Here is a 17,925-nt window from a genome sequence, read left to right as displayed (position 1 = left end):
AGCTTGAGCAGTTGTCACGGTTACTAGCCTTGGCACACAGCGAGGGAGGCAGAGTTGAATAACAGCAGAGAAAGAGGTGGGAGGAACCTGCTAGTTAAATTAGTCTCAAGTTTTCAAGCTCAAATTATCCCTGTGCTCAAGTATTCAAATTCTGTTTTAAGTCTTTATATTTTTGTTGCTACATTACTTTACATTGTTTGTGTTTTCTTTTTGATCCACAGACCCTCTGTTTGCTGAACAAAACCCCACATTCTCCCTGATATGTTCATGAGTATGATTATAAAGAAAAAGTGTTTGAGTGTATGTGTGACTGACACAAACTTTGTAAGGTGCTTTGTAGAACCTAGATGAGGTTAATAGGCACTTCATAAGCGTAGACCTTTAGTAGTTTATATCCAATCTTTAAAGGCTTTACAAGTTTCCAAACAGAAATCTCACTTTTAATTAGCTTCAGCAAGGAGTTTGCTTAAGAACAGAAAAAAACATTTAAGGTTAAGTTGCAGGAAGCAACTTGTTAATTAGTTAAATGAATAATGTCACAAAAAGTAGTGCCGGCAGTGTAGCAGGATATAAGCAAGACAAATTTGTAATTAAACTGGCTTTCAAATATCGCATAGTCTTTATCCAGTTTCCATATTATTATCCATATTCTACATTGTTGTCAAAGGCAGCTAAAACAGGGACTTCCAGCACACTGATGCAATGTAAAGAAACAACGAATATAACAGAGCAGTACTCATTTGTCAACTTTAACTCTTGAACCCTTTGTGAAAGTTTTCTTTTACACTTCATCCCTTTAACTTTCAGATCCACGTTAATAGGATGAAAATAAACAATGAAATGAAAACTGTGTCTGTGTATAAATACGTAATCCAAGGGAAAAAATCTGAGAACATCACTGGCATTTTGTGTACTATAGTAAACATTTTGCATGTTGAAAACAAATGTTTTGTTGTTCATTAATAACACCATGTGACCACTAGGTGGGAGTGTTGTATAAAAAAATTTAATGTAAAGTTAAAGTGGTTGATAGACCTTACAACTGATGCAAAAGTGAGCCCAAAGAGAAAACTGAGGGGACAAAATAGGATAAAGTGTACATTCCTGTTTGTCTGCGCGTGTGTGGATGTTTCTGTGTTGAATTAAAGAGAGGTGCAAGCCAAGAGGGGAAGCTGCCAAGGGCCTTGCTTGGATATGACACACTTTGATTTGAAGACATCTGGCTATACACAGAAACACACCCCTGCACACATGGAAATGCTTGCCTACACAATGTTTCTTCTTTGACAACCACACACACACCTCTCTCAGTTGAAGCATCTCCTTATCTTTCTGCTCCAGCAGGCCTTCCAACTGGTGGATGGTCATCTCTGCATCAGCGAGTCGCCTCGTTCTCTCATGGTCCTCCTCAGCTGCCCGTGACGACAGGCCTTTACTCTGCAACATTTCCAGCAACTTCTTTATTGATTCATCCCTGTTAGAAAACAAAACAGAGTTAATGGAGTACTTTAAAAGTTGGCAGCAAGATGAAGTTATGCAATGTTCATGCTGTTGTTTATCTTTACCTGGCAGTAAGTGTGTGTTTCTGTGTGTCTATCCTCAGCTCCATTTCTTCGACGGTCTTTCTCAGGAGGAAAAGCTCTTTGATTTGCCGCTCATACTCGCCATGGAGACGCAGAAAGTTCTCCTCTGTCATCTCTTGAGGGGAAATGGGCTGGTTTCCAAGGCGTCCAGACTCGGGGTAATCGGATTGGAAAAGCTGGTTGAGATCGCGCTGGATTCTGAGCTCATCTTGTAAAGCTTGGATGGTGCATTGAAGATGCTGGCGGCAGAGAAAGAAGATCAGTTAGAAACTACAAGCATGTTGATGTGGGGATGTTTTTGAACAGCTTAATAGAGTGTGAAATAAGATTTTTACTGTTCTTTTGTGAAACCAGACAATATGAAATTGCAGAGGTCTCGCATTAATGCTGATTAGTAGGTCTCTGCTTTGTGTTAAAGTAAAACTGATGGACTCTCTGGGGCACGTGCATCAGTGCCAAGGATGTCAGTTTCCCACCTCTTTTTTTAGGTGCTCTGGCCTCATTCCTGAACATGCTGGATGGAATTTATCTTTGGATAAAACAAAACAACTGATCAAAAGTCCAGGTCACTATCGTGCCCTTAAATCAGACTATGAAGGTTTGATTTTTGCAGCGATCCTTACTGCCTTTGCTGAGATCTGGCATTGTATGAAGAATGCACCCATGAAGCAATGTCCTTGTATTGCTAAATTAATTTAAAATCTTTAAAATCATCAAACCATCAAAGTATGACCATGTACCAGAAGAAGAACTGCTGGCTTATATTGTTGTGACTTTAGCAACTTTATTGCTGGATTTATTGAAATTTTGAATAGGGCTGCATAATGTTAGGAAAACATGCTTAATACAATATCGCTTACTGTTGCCTGATGATATGACATCCAACATATAAACAAGTATATGGAGTTAAGCTGTGGTGTAATAACAAAGGCTGCATTCCACTTCTGCACCTGTGCATGCTTGTTCGTTGTAAAGCATACATAGCAGCACTTCCTCTGTGGAATGCAGCCCATCACAATTTATCTGTCATTTGACAAAAGAATCAGAAAAATATGTGAATGATAACAGGTTTACTGGGGATTCAGTTGTATTAAGATACACTTTACATTTGCTACAAAAAGATGCACAAAGATGGAACTCTGAAGCACGTAGAGGATGCCTAAACCCTTATGAATCTATGAGTTTAAATGCAGGAGTGAGTCAACTTGTGACCGCATTATCTGGCTGCACTAGTCCAGTCTTGAGAAGCTTGATTCGTATGATTTCGCTCAGACTAACAGAATAACTGATGTTCTAAAAAAAGTATTTCCCATTTTTTTCATTTTTTTTCATCAACCATTGTTGTCTTTCCTATGTGCGTGGAAGGGGAAGGTTAGGCTCTTCACAACTTCACCACTAGGTGTCACCAAATCACACACACAAAGTTGTTTCAATTAGTTCAACTGCATAAAAAATCTGGCGAAAAGGCTGGATTGAAATGCATTCTCAGTGCTCACTGATCTGAACCTTTGCTGCTTAGAGCTCTTATCAAACACTGGATGATAAGAAAACTTTGTGGCCACAGCGCACAATAGATAAAAAAGTGTAAACAAAAATTCCAATCTTAAGACTCTCCACTTCAATTCAACACATGACATGGATCGAGAGTGATCTCAGTGACTTGTGACTGACTGAGACTGAGATAACTTTGTGGATGTGTTACAAAACTGTGCTGACAGGTAAGTATTGCGACCACAATAGCCAAGGAAGACACTGCCAGTAGTGACTCAAATAATTGCAGAGCCCTTTGTGTGTTTATGTGTGTGAGATGTCCCTATGATGCCCACAGACTCTTAAAATGCGTCACACATAACCCGAACAGCAGCCAGGTCATCACCTCAACAGTCATGCAGTATTTCCAAAGACAAAAATAAAAGAGGTACCAAAGAGCTGAAAGAGAGGCAGACCCATGATAGATTAGGTAAACAGGAGACTAAAAAGATAAACGAGGACAGCAAAAAAAAGAGTTAAAAGGTTAAAAAAGGCAGAGATGTTATCACTCCCCTGCAGCTATAGTTAATCAGCACTGATGAAGAAAAGAAGGAGATTAAAGGAAAGGGACTGACGAGCGGAGAGGCAAAGAAAAACAATTCTTGGATATGAATAGAGAAAAAGGTTAGGGCAAAAGCAGCAGATAGTGATCAGAGATGCATTGTATGCTTGCATAAACAGACACAGGGAAAGTAAAAAGATTAAAGGTAATGAGATAATTCTTCAGCAACTGTCTCTTTCAAAAGCTCTGCTTTATGTTGCGTGACAGTCAGGGCAGCAGGGACCCTACTTTGTCCAACCCTGTTCGTTTCTACAATGAAAGATGATTAACACTGTTATCATCTTAATAATTTCTGCCTTGGTTGCGTAAGTGTGTGTGTGAATATGGAATGTGGTTTGCTGACTCATACAATACACACACACATCCTCACATGGGCTGACAGCTGACACTGCTCGGAGTTTCCTGTAGTCTAACAACAGTAAGGGATGGAAAGTCTCCTTTTCTTGACATTAATATTCTCTTTCCTGTTCAATCTTCTCATCTTCATGCCAACTATGACTCCTCCCTTACACATGCAAACACTAACCCCCTTTAGACTTAAAGGGAAAGTTCCTCCTTTAAATTAAATATGGACATTTTCTTCTCTCCTGTATGACTATTTAGCCATCTCGATGTTGTGCGTGCTGATGGAGTTTGGAGATTTCAAGACATAGATAATATTTAGGCGGGTCACCCAAATACTAAAAGCCGTCCAAGTAAACTGAAAAAGTGGAGAAAAAAGAAACATTTCTTGGATTCAAATCCGTATACAATCCCTGAGTGCAGGATAAGGGATGAACATTTTTAAACTGATTTCCAGGAAATGACAAAGCAAAAGAAATATCTAACACCTACAAAAGGCCAAACATTGATGTACGATAAAACATGATCATTTGCAGAAGGGTGATCATGGGTTCCACTCTTTTTTTTATTGTCAGCTTTTAGCAACCTTTGAACAAATCTTCATCAGCCTTTTTCAGCTTAGCTAAGCGAACAAGAACTATTTGAAAACGTTCTTGGTCAATTGTACGTGTTTGAACATGATGAGGGATTGCAACAGATGCAAGCATTTCTCAAGCAACGGAACCTATGTCAGTGTTACAGAAATGAATGTATGTGCACTAAAACACACAAAAATGTAAAGAAGTCAAGCAAATACAGTATGAACCCTAACACACAACTTCAAAAGGCTACATATGAAGAATTCAGAACCAGAGCACACACACAAACATGCACTCTAACACAGCTGGAATGTAGGACTGAGAAATGCCAGACCACGAGAGAGGGAGAAGGGAGGGACACATCATAGGAAGCGAGAGGAAAATAACACAAACAGAGAGGAAAATAAGAACGATAGAGTGGAGAAAAGAGAGAAAATAGAGCGTTAACTGTGTTAGGCAGAATCAGAAGAAGTGGAGAGTAAGATAGGACGAGGCTCAGAATACAAGTTTTGTTTTTCTTCTCAGTTTCTGCTGAGTCGTCTTTGGCTCTATCACCTTTGATCCCGTCAGACACTTCCCAGTTCCACAGGGGACACCACACATATGAACTGGACACTTTTACATGTCCATAAAAACACACACAAAAAAGTCATGCATCAGCACATAAACACAAGTAAATGCAATGCATATCAAGCTGAAGTGAGTTTCTACAAGCGTCCTGCTGCAGCTTACGTTCAGTTTTCAGTTTATTTGTACATACAAATAATACCAACTATTGATTTTATCTTTCATATATATATTTTTTTCTGATTTTATCTATTGTTCTCATTTCTTTCTTTTGTTTAAATTTTAAATCATGCTTTTTATTTCTTCTGTTTTAATGTCTCTGTAAAGCACTTTGAATCACCTTGTCATTGAATTGTGCTATACAAATAAACTTGCCTTGTCTTGCCTTGCCTACAAGTTAGAGAACAAACAATTTCAAACATAAAGCTTTAAGGTGAAAGGAAATATTAACTAATAATAATAATAACTAATTCTGTGATGAAAAAAAGACTTATCTCACTTTTACATTAATGCTTTATCAATTAATTACTCTGAGATATCATTAGGTTAGATGACAATCAGTCACAGTTGAGCTTCAGCTTTGTTGAATGGTCTCTGCACGTTTTGGCAGAAACATTCTGTGGGACTATCAGTTACACACGAGGCTAAAATTGCTGATGAAATTTACTCATTTATGGAATAGAAAAAAGTGCATTTGTGTAAACATATGGGATGACTGGAATGGCAAAGTTTTGAAGTGTATGAACAGTCAGCTCCTCAAATTTCATACTGTGTGTAGAAGCCATCATGGCCACCTCTGCTATGTAGTTGTTGTAGATACCTCATGATATTTTCATGCCTTAGCACCATAAAATCAGCAGAGGTACGAAGCAGCCTGCAGAACTCAGGTGGTTTCCACCTGTTTTCCACCTGTGTGTTTTCAACCAAACTGAAAAGGCAGGTGAAGTTGGATGAAGTTATTGGTGAAACATACAGTCACTGATAGGAAAGGCCAGCTCATGCAGTGAGAAAAATTGTAAGTACTCTTACTCCTTAAACTTCAGCAATCTCTTTTCAGGGGCTTTCACAGGAAACAGCTTTCTTAGTAATGTTATGAAGAAATGGCAGCAAAGACGAATGATGTAAGTCGAAATGAGGTCCGCCAGATGAAAAACAAAACTGTCAATGAGAACTGTTTGTAGGATTACTGGAGAAGCAAATTATAACCCCTACTTTATCACGAAAGACCCTCAGTAAGTCTTATCTGTGGAGTGGTGGTACACTGTTCTAATGTGCAGCCAAACCTGCGTGAATCATGAAAGAGTCAAAGCAAAACACTTCCTGTGTCTATACCCCAAAGAGGGGGTTATTTCCCAGTTCTGAATGCCTATTTTCCTCAGACATTTTTTGTTGCTATTTTCAACTGTAATAAATGAAAAGAAATATCAATCTTGCTTAAAATATATGGAAATGTCATGCTGAACTGCAAAAAAATCAGGTCATCCTGTGATTGCTTCACTCCATAGTAACACATATTTCGATTAATGCGACATGCCACTCTGCATGTACTCTGTGGATATGACAGAGCACACAGAGTTAAGGTGAGACAAATATTGGACAGGTTTGAAAAGGTAAAGTTTAGTTTGGTCTCTTGTAACCAAATGAAAAGAAAAAGAGGGGACGAGACAGAATCAGTTAGTGAACATAATGACAATTTTTTCATTAGCTTGTCATCCCTCCCCCTGGCCACTGCTCATCTGTCTTTCAATATTAACCATCCCTTCGTTATTACTCCTCCATCTCATCCCTCTCTTATTCTACTTTCGCTGGATGAGTCATGCTTCCCCCCTCGCAAACAGACACACTGTGACAGAAAAACACATGTACACACATTCAGATGGATGCAAACACACGCGCAGATACACACATACGATGTTGGAGGCAGCGGTCATGCTGTGTGTGTGTGTGTGTGTCTGTGTAATGACCGTGAGGAGTTTGAAAGCTTCGCCCACTCAGGCATTAGACAACAGGCAGATTAAAACACTCCCTTGTCTTTCTCTGAGGATAAAGGTGGAGGATGAAGCACAAAATGTAGAGGAAGGAAAAAAATTAAAAAGATGAGTGGTTGGAAGAGGCACATGGGATATCTTATTCTCTATTCTCCACACACACACACACAGACACACACGCATATGCAAATATAAAGAAAATAGGAGGTCAAAATGTGTATGGACGAAGGTGAGAGTGAGAGACAAAGAAATGATGAACACAATAACATCCACTGAAGGAGCAACAGAGGGGAAAAGTAAGTTACCTATAGATTTCAGCAGCTGACAGAAAAGCAGCAGAAGAAAAGGGGAGTGACTGCACTGTAATTCTGTTCATTCCCCAACAACTCTTCCCAGACTCACTCCTTATAAGGAAAGACATGGCTACCGCAGGGACACACTCACACACACACACATGTGGAGAGAGAAGTGGACAGAGCGAGAGGGAAAACTCACAAAATCACAGCCTTGTGTTAAAAGAGAGAGAACAGACTTTCTTTTCTCATGGTTCTTGTCTCTGTTTCCTTCCATTTTTAAATGAACGCTGTGCCTTAAAGAGAGAGTCCTCCTTCACTGCCTCTCTGCATTCAGGTTAAAGTTTTATAAGACTCCTGAGTGTGGAAGTCTCCTCCCTTTTCCTTCTCTCTTTTCAGTGAATTTTTCTCCATGCATATCCTACTGGCCTTTTTAATCCATACAGCCACCCTCTCCTCTGTCCATCTGCTTTTTCTGTCCCCTGCCATCAGTATTTACCTTATTCCCCCCCTTCTCTGCATCCCTCTCCCTCACCTCTCTCTTCATCCTGGCTGAGTAAACACACAGGTTTGAGGACCATCTGTTACTGATGAGCATTCACGTGTATAAACCACACACACACACACACACACACACACACACACAGAAAATCTCCAAGCACATGGACACACACTCACTAGAATGCAGGGATAATAGCAGCAATAAATAAATCATTGTTTATATCTTTGTGTCGACCTCTGAATGCAGACACAAGCAACAGAATGTACACACAAAAGAAAGTATGGAAAAATGCTCCAACAAAGAGACTCACACAGGAGAGGAATAATGAGTCATACTTCCACAAGAAGAGGCTGGAAAATGGCACAGACCGGAGGCAACAGAAGGAGTGAAACAAGACAGAGATATGATTGTTTATGCATTAAAAAAAAAAAAAACTTTTTAAAACTTTGCTGAGTCTGCTTGCTGCCTTATCTGGCACTCTCCATGTAACACTGACTGTGACAAACAAATTCAGTCAGACCTTCACGGCCGAGCATCAGTTCTTCCACTGCTTGCAAGATATCAAAATTTCACATAGGCAAGATCTTATTTCTTCAGTTTTCACCGGCATTTTTGTCAGTAATAATATGTTTGTAGGCCTCTAATGAACTGCTCGAACAAAATCAGTCACACAAGCAACACATTCATCCAATCATAAGCAAGCACCAAAGCTTGTTGAAAATGATTTGTAGCAGAAAGCAAATTGTGAAATGATTATTGAAACTGTCTGGCATGTGCTGTACAAGTTTAACAAGTTTTATTTTGAATGATCAGGCTACATAGAAGGATTATCTATGCAGACATGTCTGTACAGCACTACACTAAGGTTAATGTTGGCGCTTCACTCCTATAGTCATTACAATATTAAAGTCAGAGGTGTCTGGATCGGTTCAGGAGGTTTATTGTTCTGAGGTAAAAAAGACACTAATGCACCTGTAGCTGAAACTGACTTTCATCACAGCTACCACAGCTCCTTCGCACTGACCTGCTGTAGCTACCATCAGGTTTGATTAATCAATGAGGGATTAGTGCCAAAGCTGCCCATTTTCATACATACATTTCACATACTGCTGCTTTGTCATGACTTCTTCACATCACAACTCAACATAGTGGGAAGGCTTATGCATCTGTCTTCAATGCTACAGGTAAATATGATTAAATTATCTGTAATTTACACTTATAAGCCATAACATTATGAACAGAATGTTATAATGTGAAAATAACATTTTCACATTATAACATGTGAAAAAAAATGTTATAATGTTATTTTGAAAATTATAACATGTGAAAAATAATTTTCAAATTTGAATCATTTTCAAATTAAGGTGAAAAGAGAGCTCTGAAAAATCATCTGAAAAGAGCTTCATGGAAGAACAAAAAACATCTGAGGGTGTTCTGGAGATTCTGGCACTGTGACGTTAGCAATAGGTCCTTTGAGTCTTTGGCTGGGATTTTTGTGGCTTGGGCTTGCTTCCCGTGAGATTTTATCAGCTTGGATGACGAGTGAACATCTCCCACTTCCTTCCTTCCTAAACCTAACCAAGTAGCTCTGGTTTATAAACCCAACAAAATCTAAAAGGAAATAAAAAATAGTGAACTAATAAAAATGACTGACGTTCATAAGTAAACACTCATAAGTACAGATTCCAGAGGATAAATTGTCTCACAGATGGCAAAAAATTAAAGCATTTGACTTCCTGGAAAGAGAACAGGCTGAACATTTAGGATTGCTTGTAGCACTTTACCCAGATAAACAATTTTTGTACTCTACGTAAATGGTTGGCTTCTTTATTTCTTTTAAAATGATCTGAATAATTGCGTCTTATATACACTGTTGCTGTTTTTCCAAACAAGAGCAATTCCTTTCCTAATGTGATGTTACCATAACCAAAACAACTATGATCAAAATAAAGTTTTAATGATTTGGAAGATCATGAACTTGGCCACTTATCAAAAATAATAAGAAACATCTCAGATAAAGTAGCTGAAGAGCTGCAGCTAAGAAGTGTGACTCTTCATGAATGTAAAAAATCTTGCAGAATCCCTTTTGTGTTTCTGCATGTTGAGCTTTTTCTCAAGGACTCGCTCTTCCAACCCTTCTACTTCTGTAAACCCCATGCGTGAAAGTTGTCTCTGATTTCTATCAAAACCTCTGTGACTGTTTGGCCTGCTTACCTGTTGTGGTTACAGCTGAAGTAAGTGGCTTGGAAAAAAGGAAATGACCAAATAGAAACTACTGACAATTAACTACACAAAAAGACAAGCAATGCTAATATTTCCAACCATTTTTTCTTGTATTTATCCATGATTTTATCTATATCTTTTCTTCCTCCTGTTTCCTCTTCCTCTACCACCAAAATCTACCCTTTAAATCAGTGTATCATGTCTATATTTCTATCCTTTCCACTCTCCTGTCCCACCCATCAATCTTTCTGTTACTCTACATGTTATCTCCATCCTCAGCTCAGTTTGTCTGTATCATCAGTTCATCTCTCCTCTTTTTCTCCTTCCTCTTGACACTTCTCCCCAACTTTCCAGCTTGATCCATCATCCATTCCCCAGATTTACTCCCTCTTCCTCTCAACACATCTTTGCATCTCAATCTATCTTCCTGATCCATTATTCACTACTAGTCACCCATGCTCTCTTTTTTTAAGGACTATGGCAGTATACAGAGTGCCAGGCAAAGCATATTTTGCAGCCAGCTGGCACAGAAACTCTTCCTGGGAAAATTTTTCTTTTCAATACAGTAAATACAAACTTAAAGCAGGAAGCTACTGGCACCACAAATTTCTATTGGATTTGAACTCATCTAAATCCATGGAGACAACCTCAAAGCTAGCATGAAGTAAATAAATTAGAATTGCTAGATGCTAACCTTTGCAGGTGTAATAACATTAAGTGCTGTGCAGTGATTATAACTCTTCACTCAGTCAGCAAAGAAACCGATCCAAAGTGCTTTTACTCTTTCTGTCAGCTGTTTAAGCTTGTGCTTTATTTGGTGTGTTCCTATAAAACAAGTAAATAGCCGTCGTTAGCTGTGATTATTTAATCTTATAAAAGCCCTTTAAACATAATATGTGTTCCAACTTAAACTGCATTAGTGTACTATACTTTTTTCTCACTATTCTGTTGGTCTGCCTGTTTAAGGCAGGCAAACACAAGTTTCTAAAGAGCCATCACAAGGTTAAAATTAGACTAATCGTTTTTAGTGACTTAAGTTTTTCAAGGCAGCTTGTTCACAGCACTTTTTACAAGTGAGATTTAACTTGTCAGATTTAACTTTCTTTTGTAAGGAGCCAATGACCCAGAGCTCTGGTGGCACCATCCATTTACACATACACTCGAGTGCCAGTTTGTGTTTCTCTCTTGCAGTCTCTCAGTGTTTGCCGCATTGAGCAAGAGGAGAAAAGAAGCATGACAGAAGAAGGAGAACCAAAAGACAAGCGCTCTTTTCCTGTCTCATCTCTATCTATCTCATTCAATCCTCCATCTGAAGGTAAAGAGCTGCCCAGGTGTAGCAGGCGCTGTGCTCAACTGTCCATTTAAATTAACCTCTCACAAGTGCACATACAATCTCACACACACACTTTGCTACTATAATTTTACAACAGATAAAACTGAACCTACTCGCTGAAGTCAGACAGTTAGGGAATTAAAAAAACTGAAACTGAAAATAATCTCAAAAGGGTGGAGGGAAAAGTCGCAGACACACACACAAACGCAACTTCTTTTTCCCACCAGCACCTTGACTATTAAGTTAAATAATTAAAGAGAAAGCACAACAGCCAATGGCAACCATGCTACTTTCAAAACACACAAACGACTTTTAACATCAAATCTTTGCAGAGTACCTTCCATTTCCATGAAATACACGTATTGTTACAGAAGACAAAACCCTCATGTACATCCATGTATATGTATGTTTGTGTCCATGTGTGCACACTTGCAACACACAACAGTCCAATTGTCCTGACAACCACATAGGCCTGCCAACAAGGACGAAGATTCCCTCCTGGTATATCTCGCTTACAGTATGCAAACACAAACGTAGAAACATGCGAGTACACACACAGACGCACACTGGCATACAATCTGAAACACACGACATGTATTGAGAGACAGATGAATAGAAATAAGCAAACAAACAACTCCCATATCAGACAAACACACCGCCCCCTGCTCCTCTAAATGTGTCACACACGCATTCACACTCGCGCTGCTTCTGACGTCACAGGACTCGCCTGGAGTACAGCGGATGACAGGTTGCATCTAGCAGTCGCAGAAACAGACAAAGTGGTTATTGTTCAGCTGGTCTGACTTAGTGTGGAACAGAGAGCAAGAATCACACCCTCAGAAAGCCAAACTTCATTTCTGAGAACATTATGTTGCTGTTGGGAGATTAAGGTGTCAAATAGACGCGGTGTCGCTGGTCAAACCCCACATGTGATGGTTACAATCATGAATCATTACTGCTGCTTGCCTTCTGATTGCGTGAATCGAAAGGTTTTGCTTTGCAAGGAGCAGGAGAAAAAAAAAAGAAACCTGTGCATGTTTTTTGTAAGAAATAAAATTAACAAAGAGAGGATGGAGGCAAAGTGTAGCGAGTGAGGTTTTCCTTTAGCATTCCAGACATTCCTCCAACTTTTTCTTTTTTTTCTGTGCTTCTCCTTCTTTCTGCACCGCAGATTGTTCTGACCTACTGTGATCAAAGAGGTGGAACAAATTGGGCAAACACATTTACAATCATGCACATGACAAATGACGGAAATTAACGAAAGGCAGTGCACTAAAAGCGACAGACAACACTGAACAGAAGGTACTTCTGTATATACATCAGTAGATTTTGTTGGATTTAGAAGTGTCTGTTCCATTGCAGGGAGTTCTGGGGCAAACCAGTTCCACAGGCCCAGATGGAGAGTAAGAGGGGGGGGGGGGGGGGGGGGGGGGGGGGGAGTCTGGTAGTGAGAGTGAAATGGTGAGACCAGTGAGAAAGGGATGGACGGTGTTATGACAAAGACAAAGTATGATAACAGAAAACTGGGTGTCAGTGAGCAGGGGAAAATGAAACAAAAGAAAGGAAATTGCAGGAGAGGCTGATTTAAAACTTAGCAGGGATGTAACACAAAGCTGCCTCCCATCTAATCTGACTGAAAGCCTGCACATTTCCTGTGTTTGCTTAAACATCACCAAATATACAACAGAATAGCTTAAAAATGATCACCATGTTTCTGCAACTGCTAGATGCAACCTGTCACATACATAAAACCTTAAACCAAACAAGAGTGTACTTTCTTCTTCAAATGACAGTATGTCTATTCATTTATACATCGGACAACAGAACTATCAAGATATACAAGTATAACAAAGTAGATAAATTAACTGGATGCTCTATCGATACACATGAGATAAGAAATTACTTTTAACTTGTTTTTTCTGCCTAATCTACAGTGATTTACTGAAATTGTAATTCAGAAACTGAAAAACACAAAGAAGTGCAGCTTGAAGAGCAAAAGATAAAAGCACAAGCTGGCGGAAGAGATATGAAGATAGTGAGCTAGGCATGAAGGAGGAGGTGAATAAGAGAGGAAGTGAGGAAGGACAAAGGGTGGAGGAGAGATGAGCAATCCTCAGGGAGGGGCGTTAGTCAATGTGTGTGCGTGCATGTGTTCGAATTCACATATCCTAAATGTGCTGGAAGGTACATAACTCAATTTCTAACATGAAGATGATGTCAAAGACAGGGGGGTGTAGGAGGGAGGAAAGAGAGCTGACTTAGCCTGTGATGACAAAAATAGAGGAGAATGACTAAGATGGGAGAAAATAAGAAGCCAGAGGAACCAAAACGCCAGCGGTGAATAAAAAAGTGAAAGTAGTGCAGAGAATATTTCCCAACATTAAAGATAAGAAATATGGTCTTATGTTGTGACGTGCGTGTGCTCACAAGCTGACATGGCACACACACACACAATGTGGTGAGTGAAAATGTTAAAGCAACTGAGGATCTGGCAGCAGGCCAGCTACAAGATAATCAACTTATCATCTGTTCTTTTGCTCATCAGATCAATTCTCACTCAAGGCATCATTTTGAATCTAAGTGCACACACAATGCAAACATAGAAACTCAAGAGATTTGTGTGTACATATCTACAGGCACATGCATATTGTCCTCTTCCCCACATATATTAAGTATATATAAAATGATTTCCCATATTTGGATCCACATCAAATAAGCCTTTGAGTTTTTGGGAGCAACGTTGAGTTTTCTGATAAATGTACACACATGCACACAAGAGCATGTGTTTATGGTGAAAATATAAATCTAATTTTCCTAAAATGCACTGGTCTGCACTGTTTCCACAATTACCGTCTGAGAAATGAGGCACTGTGAAGTCATGAGTGACTGCGAGTGTGTATGTGTGCATGTCATCTCTTGTATAATGTTTCAGCCTGCTGCCAGACTAACTGAGTCTCTGTATCATCCAGATGGCTGCAGCACCAACAGACAGCTGGGAGTCCCCAACCAGGCAGCCCTCTTCATCTGCATGTCTTAACTTACAGCAGGGAGACAAATCCGCCAAAACAGTCCATTAAATTATAAAGATACACTCCCCTTCATGCCATGAATTTTACAGACAAAGCTGAGAATAGAACATCTATATCGTAAGTAAGGATGGATGAAAACTGCCAATGGCTGCATTTCCCACATTCGCTAAGAAGCTCTAAGAGCTCTAAGAGCTTCTTAGCGAATCTTGGAAACACGGCCAATAACAATGGCTTAAATCTCACAGTTTCACATAAATCTTCAAACATTTCCTAAATTGAAAGAAAATCCAGGTACTGGATGAACTCTAGTAATATTACAGATGACACAATGCTCCCTCCATCTCTGTGGACCTACTAAACATCAATCAAAACTTGTATTACGTGGCTTTCTAAATGGTTTTGATATTATTGCATTTTCTTATCCTTTTTTTCTTATCTTCTTCTGGGTTTGTCTTAATGGAAGGGGTATGTTTAAATGTTCTTGTCTGTAAGTAATCTTTAAAGTTGAACACTGTCAGAAGATCAGTGCCTGAGTGTCAGTGCAGAGGTTGTTCTGAAAAACTGTTTCTTTTGAAACTGTCGAGCAATATACTTACTCAAGATGGCATTTCCTTGGCTTCTAGTACTACAGCAAGGAAGTTTGGAGCTGCTTTGGATCAGGATCTGTCCTTTAGCTGACATATAAAACAGGTTTCTAGGACTGCCTTATTTGCAGTGATGCAGAAAAACAAGTGCATGCATTTGTTATGTCAAGATTAGACCGCTGTATGTCTTTATTATTGTGCTGTCCCAATAATTCTCTAAAAAGCCTCCAGCTGATCCAAAATGCTGCTGCCAGAGTTCTGATGAGAACTAGCAGCAGAGATCATGTTTCTCCAGTTTTAGCTTCTCTTCATTGGCTCCCTGTTCATTTCAGAATAGAATTTAAAATGCTGCTCCTCACATATAAAGTTCTTAATGACCGAGCTCCATCACATCTTAAAGATCTCATCGTTAGATAGTTTCCCAACAGAGCACTTTGCTCTCAGACTGCAGGTTTACTTGCAGTTCCCAGTGTTTCAAAAAGTAGAACGGGAGGCAGAGCCTTCGGTTATCAGGCCCCTCTCTGTGGAACCAGCTGCCAGTTTGGGTTCAGGAAGCAGACATTCTCTCTTCCTTAGAGATTGAAACGTTCCTTTTTGATAAAGCTTATAGTTTGGGGCAGCTCAGGTGACCCTGAAACATCCCATAGCTTTGCTGCTATAGGCCTAGACTGCTGGGGTACTTCCCATAATGCACCTCTCCTCACTCTGCTCTCTTTTACTCTCCACGTACATAAGACATTATTGTTGGCATTAACTTGTGTTTCTCCTTCTCAGCGGGTAACCCTGGTCTGGTGTTATGGTGTTTGTTGTCCCCTCTTTCCTGTCCTCTCAACCCCCAACTGAACGAGGCGGATGGCCGCCCTTCCTGAGTCTGGTTCTGCCAGAGATTTGTTCCTGTTAAAAGGGACATTTTTCTTTCCACTGTCCCCTCTTGCAGGGGATTAGATCAAACAGAAGTTTCAGTGCATCTGTTGGGTTCTGTAGCGAAGCAACTTTTTTTTTTTTGGTATGAATTGGACTAATTTGAAATTTAACGAACTGGAATCAATTGGCTCATGATTATATCACATTGAACTGGATTATTATTATATATACTGTATTTCATAACAACAACATTTTCCTACCTGTGTTTCCTCCTGCACCACTCGGTACTGTTCCTTCCAGACAGTCATCTTTGTGGCTTCATCCTTTCTCAGTGCTCTCTCTTTCTTTAGCTCAGGACTCCAAAACGTCTTAATGGAGTTCATAGAGGAGCTCAGTTTGGACTCTTTACCCTCCAGCTATAAGAAACCAACATCAAACATTGTGACTTTATTTTACTAAATACCTATTTGTTTACAATGGAACTTGAAAATGGCTCCTGTCATTATTTGTGTAATACACTAGCTATTAGTCTAACCTTACTGCCATAATCTTTTTTTAGATTCATGACAATAGAATTCCCAGAGATAAACAAAGACAAGATAACAAATATTGTAAAACAAACAAGTGTATCATTAAAATGTGTGTGTGTGTGTGTGTGTGTATTCTTACTTCTCTACGGAGTAGTTCATTTTCTCTCAGTACTTCTCTTAACTGTGTCTGCAGGTCTGACATTGCTCCATCTCTCACCTGGTGACACACAGAAAGAGTGTGAAATGTTTGATATCAGCGCTATTATAACTTTTGCATGTTATGTCCATTATATGCTATCATTCTGCCACAGTTTTTTGGAATAGTTAAAAGGTCTCACATTTATTAACATTTTTAGGAGAAACTCAACTGATCTCAACACGACTCAGCTTACTTCAGAGTGTTATTTAAGCTATTTTTTAAGCTACCTCTGCAATCAATAGAACCTAGCATTTCTAGGTTTTTTTAATCACCTTCTCTGACTAAATCAGTGTAATTTCTGTCACTGATGCTAAGCATCAACAGTTGGGTAAAGTGGCAGATAGAATTATCTTTCTAAATCAAGTATGTTGCCTCGGGCTGCGTGGTGACAATCGCCAACGAGTTTCCTGGTTTGAATGTAAGCTGGGCGCCTTCTGTGCAGAGCTTTCACGTTCTTCGTGTGCCTGCATGGGTTCCCTTTGAGTACTCTGGTTTCCTCCATAGTCCAGAAAACAGTGTTTGTCTTGGCTCTGTGATGGACCGGTGATCTCCCCAGGGTGTACTCACTGCTCACCCCATGACTAAGATGGGCTTAAGCACCCCTGCAACCATCAACATGATGAGCGTATAAAAAATTTATTTTGGATGGTCCTAATTTAAATAATAAAAAGTGATAAGGGATCCCACACTGAAAATTATTCTTTCTAAAACCCACAGGCACCAACATTTGTGTATAGAAAAAAAAATGAAAGAAAACATAGAAAGATGAACTGTAGGTAAGACGTAGCTGTGATTTAAACTAATATTTATAATCAAGAGAAAACAGAATATTTTAGATATATTCTAGCCGTGCAGTTGAGCATTATACTCACAGTTCCTACATATACTGCATGAGATTATATTCCAGTTTGATGAGAGAATGTTCCTTACATAAGTGTTTGAACCATCTCGGCATGAGCAGCATATTAAAGTATTAAACATATCCTGAATGAATTTTTAATCAACAAACAGACTTTCTACTTTGGTTCTGCAAAACTTGTGTCAGGCATCCTGCCTGTGCACAGTGCAAATGGCAGAACCGCCATGTATCCTCACAATTAATGTAAAATACTTTACATTCATATGGTCAAGAAAAACCTGCAAATTGAAAAGAAGATAGGGTGAGATTATGGGTTTGCCTTTTGTTTAATAGGTAATTAGAAGCAAATGGAGGAGGAG

The 17,925-nt window shown here is 39.3% G+C and overlaps 1 protein-coding gene across 3 annotated transcripts in view; it reads right to left on the bottom strand.

Moving 5' to 3' along the window:
• Positions 1-17,925, bottom strand: part of LOC140283255 (ELKS/Rab6-interacting/CAST family member 1-like) — a 126,706-nt gene that overhangs the window by 96,262 nt on the left and 12,519 nt on the right. For all 3 annotated transcript variants that reach the window (XR_011909982.1, XM_072377985.1, XM_072377986.1), the window contains exons 3-6: positions 16,648-16,725; positions 16,239-16,394; positions 1,566-1,822; positions 1,303-1,474 (exon numbers count right to left, since the gene is read on the bottom strand). Coding sequence is in view for 2 of the 3 variants with exons in the window: in XM_072377985.1 (XP_072234086.1) it covers positions 1,303-1,474; positions 1,566-1,822; positions 16,239-16,394; positions 16,648-16,725 (663 nt within the window). In the remaining variant the exon portion in view is untranslated. The remainder of the gene's footprint in view (positions 1-1,302; positions 1,475-1,565; positions 1,823-16,238; positions 16,395-16,647; positions 16,726-17,925) is intronic.

This window comes from Leuresthes tenuis, unplaced genomic scaffold (genome assembly GCF_036924035.1).
Source record: "Leuresthes tenuis unplaced genomic scaffold, fLeuTen1.0.hap1 SCAF_23, whole genome shotgun sequence".
In the NCBI taxonomy this organism is placed as follows: domain Eukaryota; kingdom Metazoa; phylum Chordata; class Actinopteri; order Atheriniformes; family Atherinopsidae; genus Leuresthes; species Leuresthes tenuis.
Note: the sequence above shows the minus strand (reverse complement) of the source record. Positions and strands in the feature narration are given on the sequence as shown.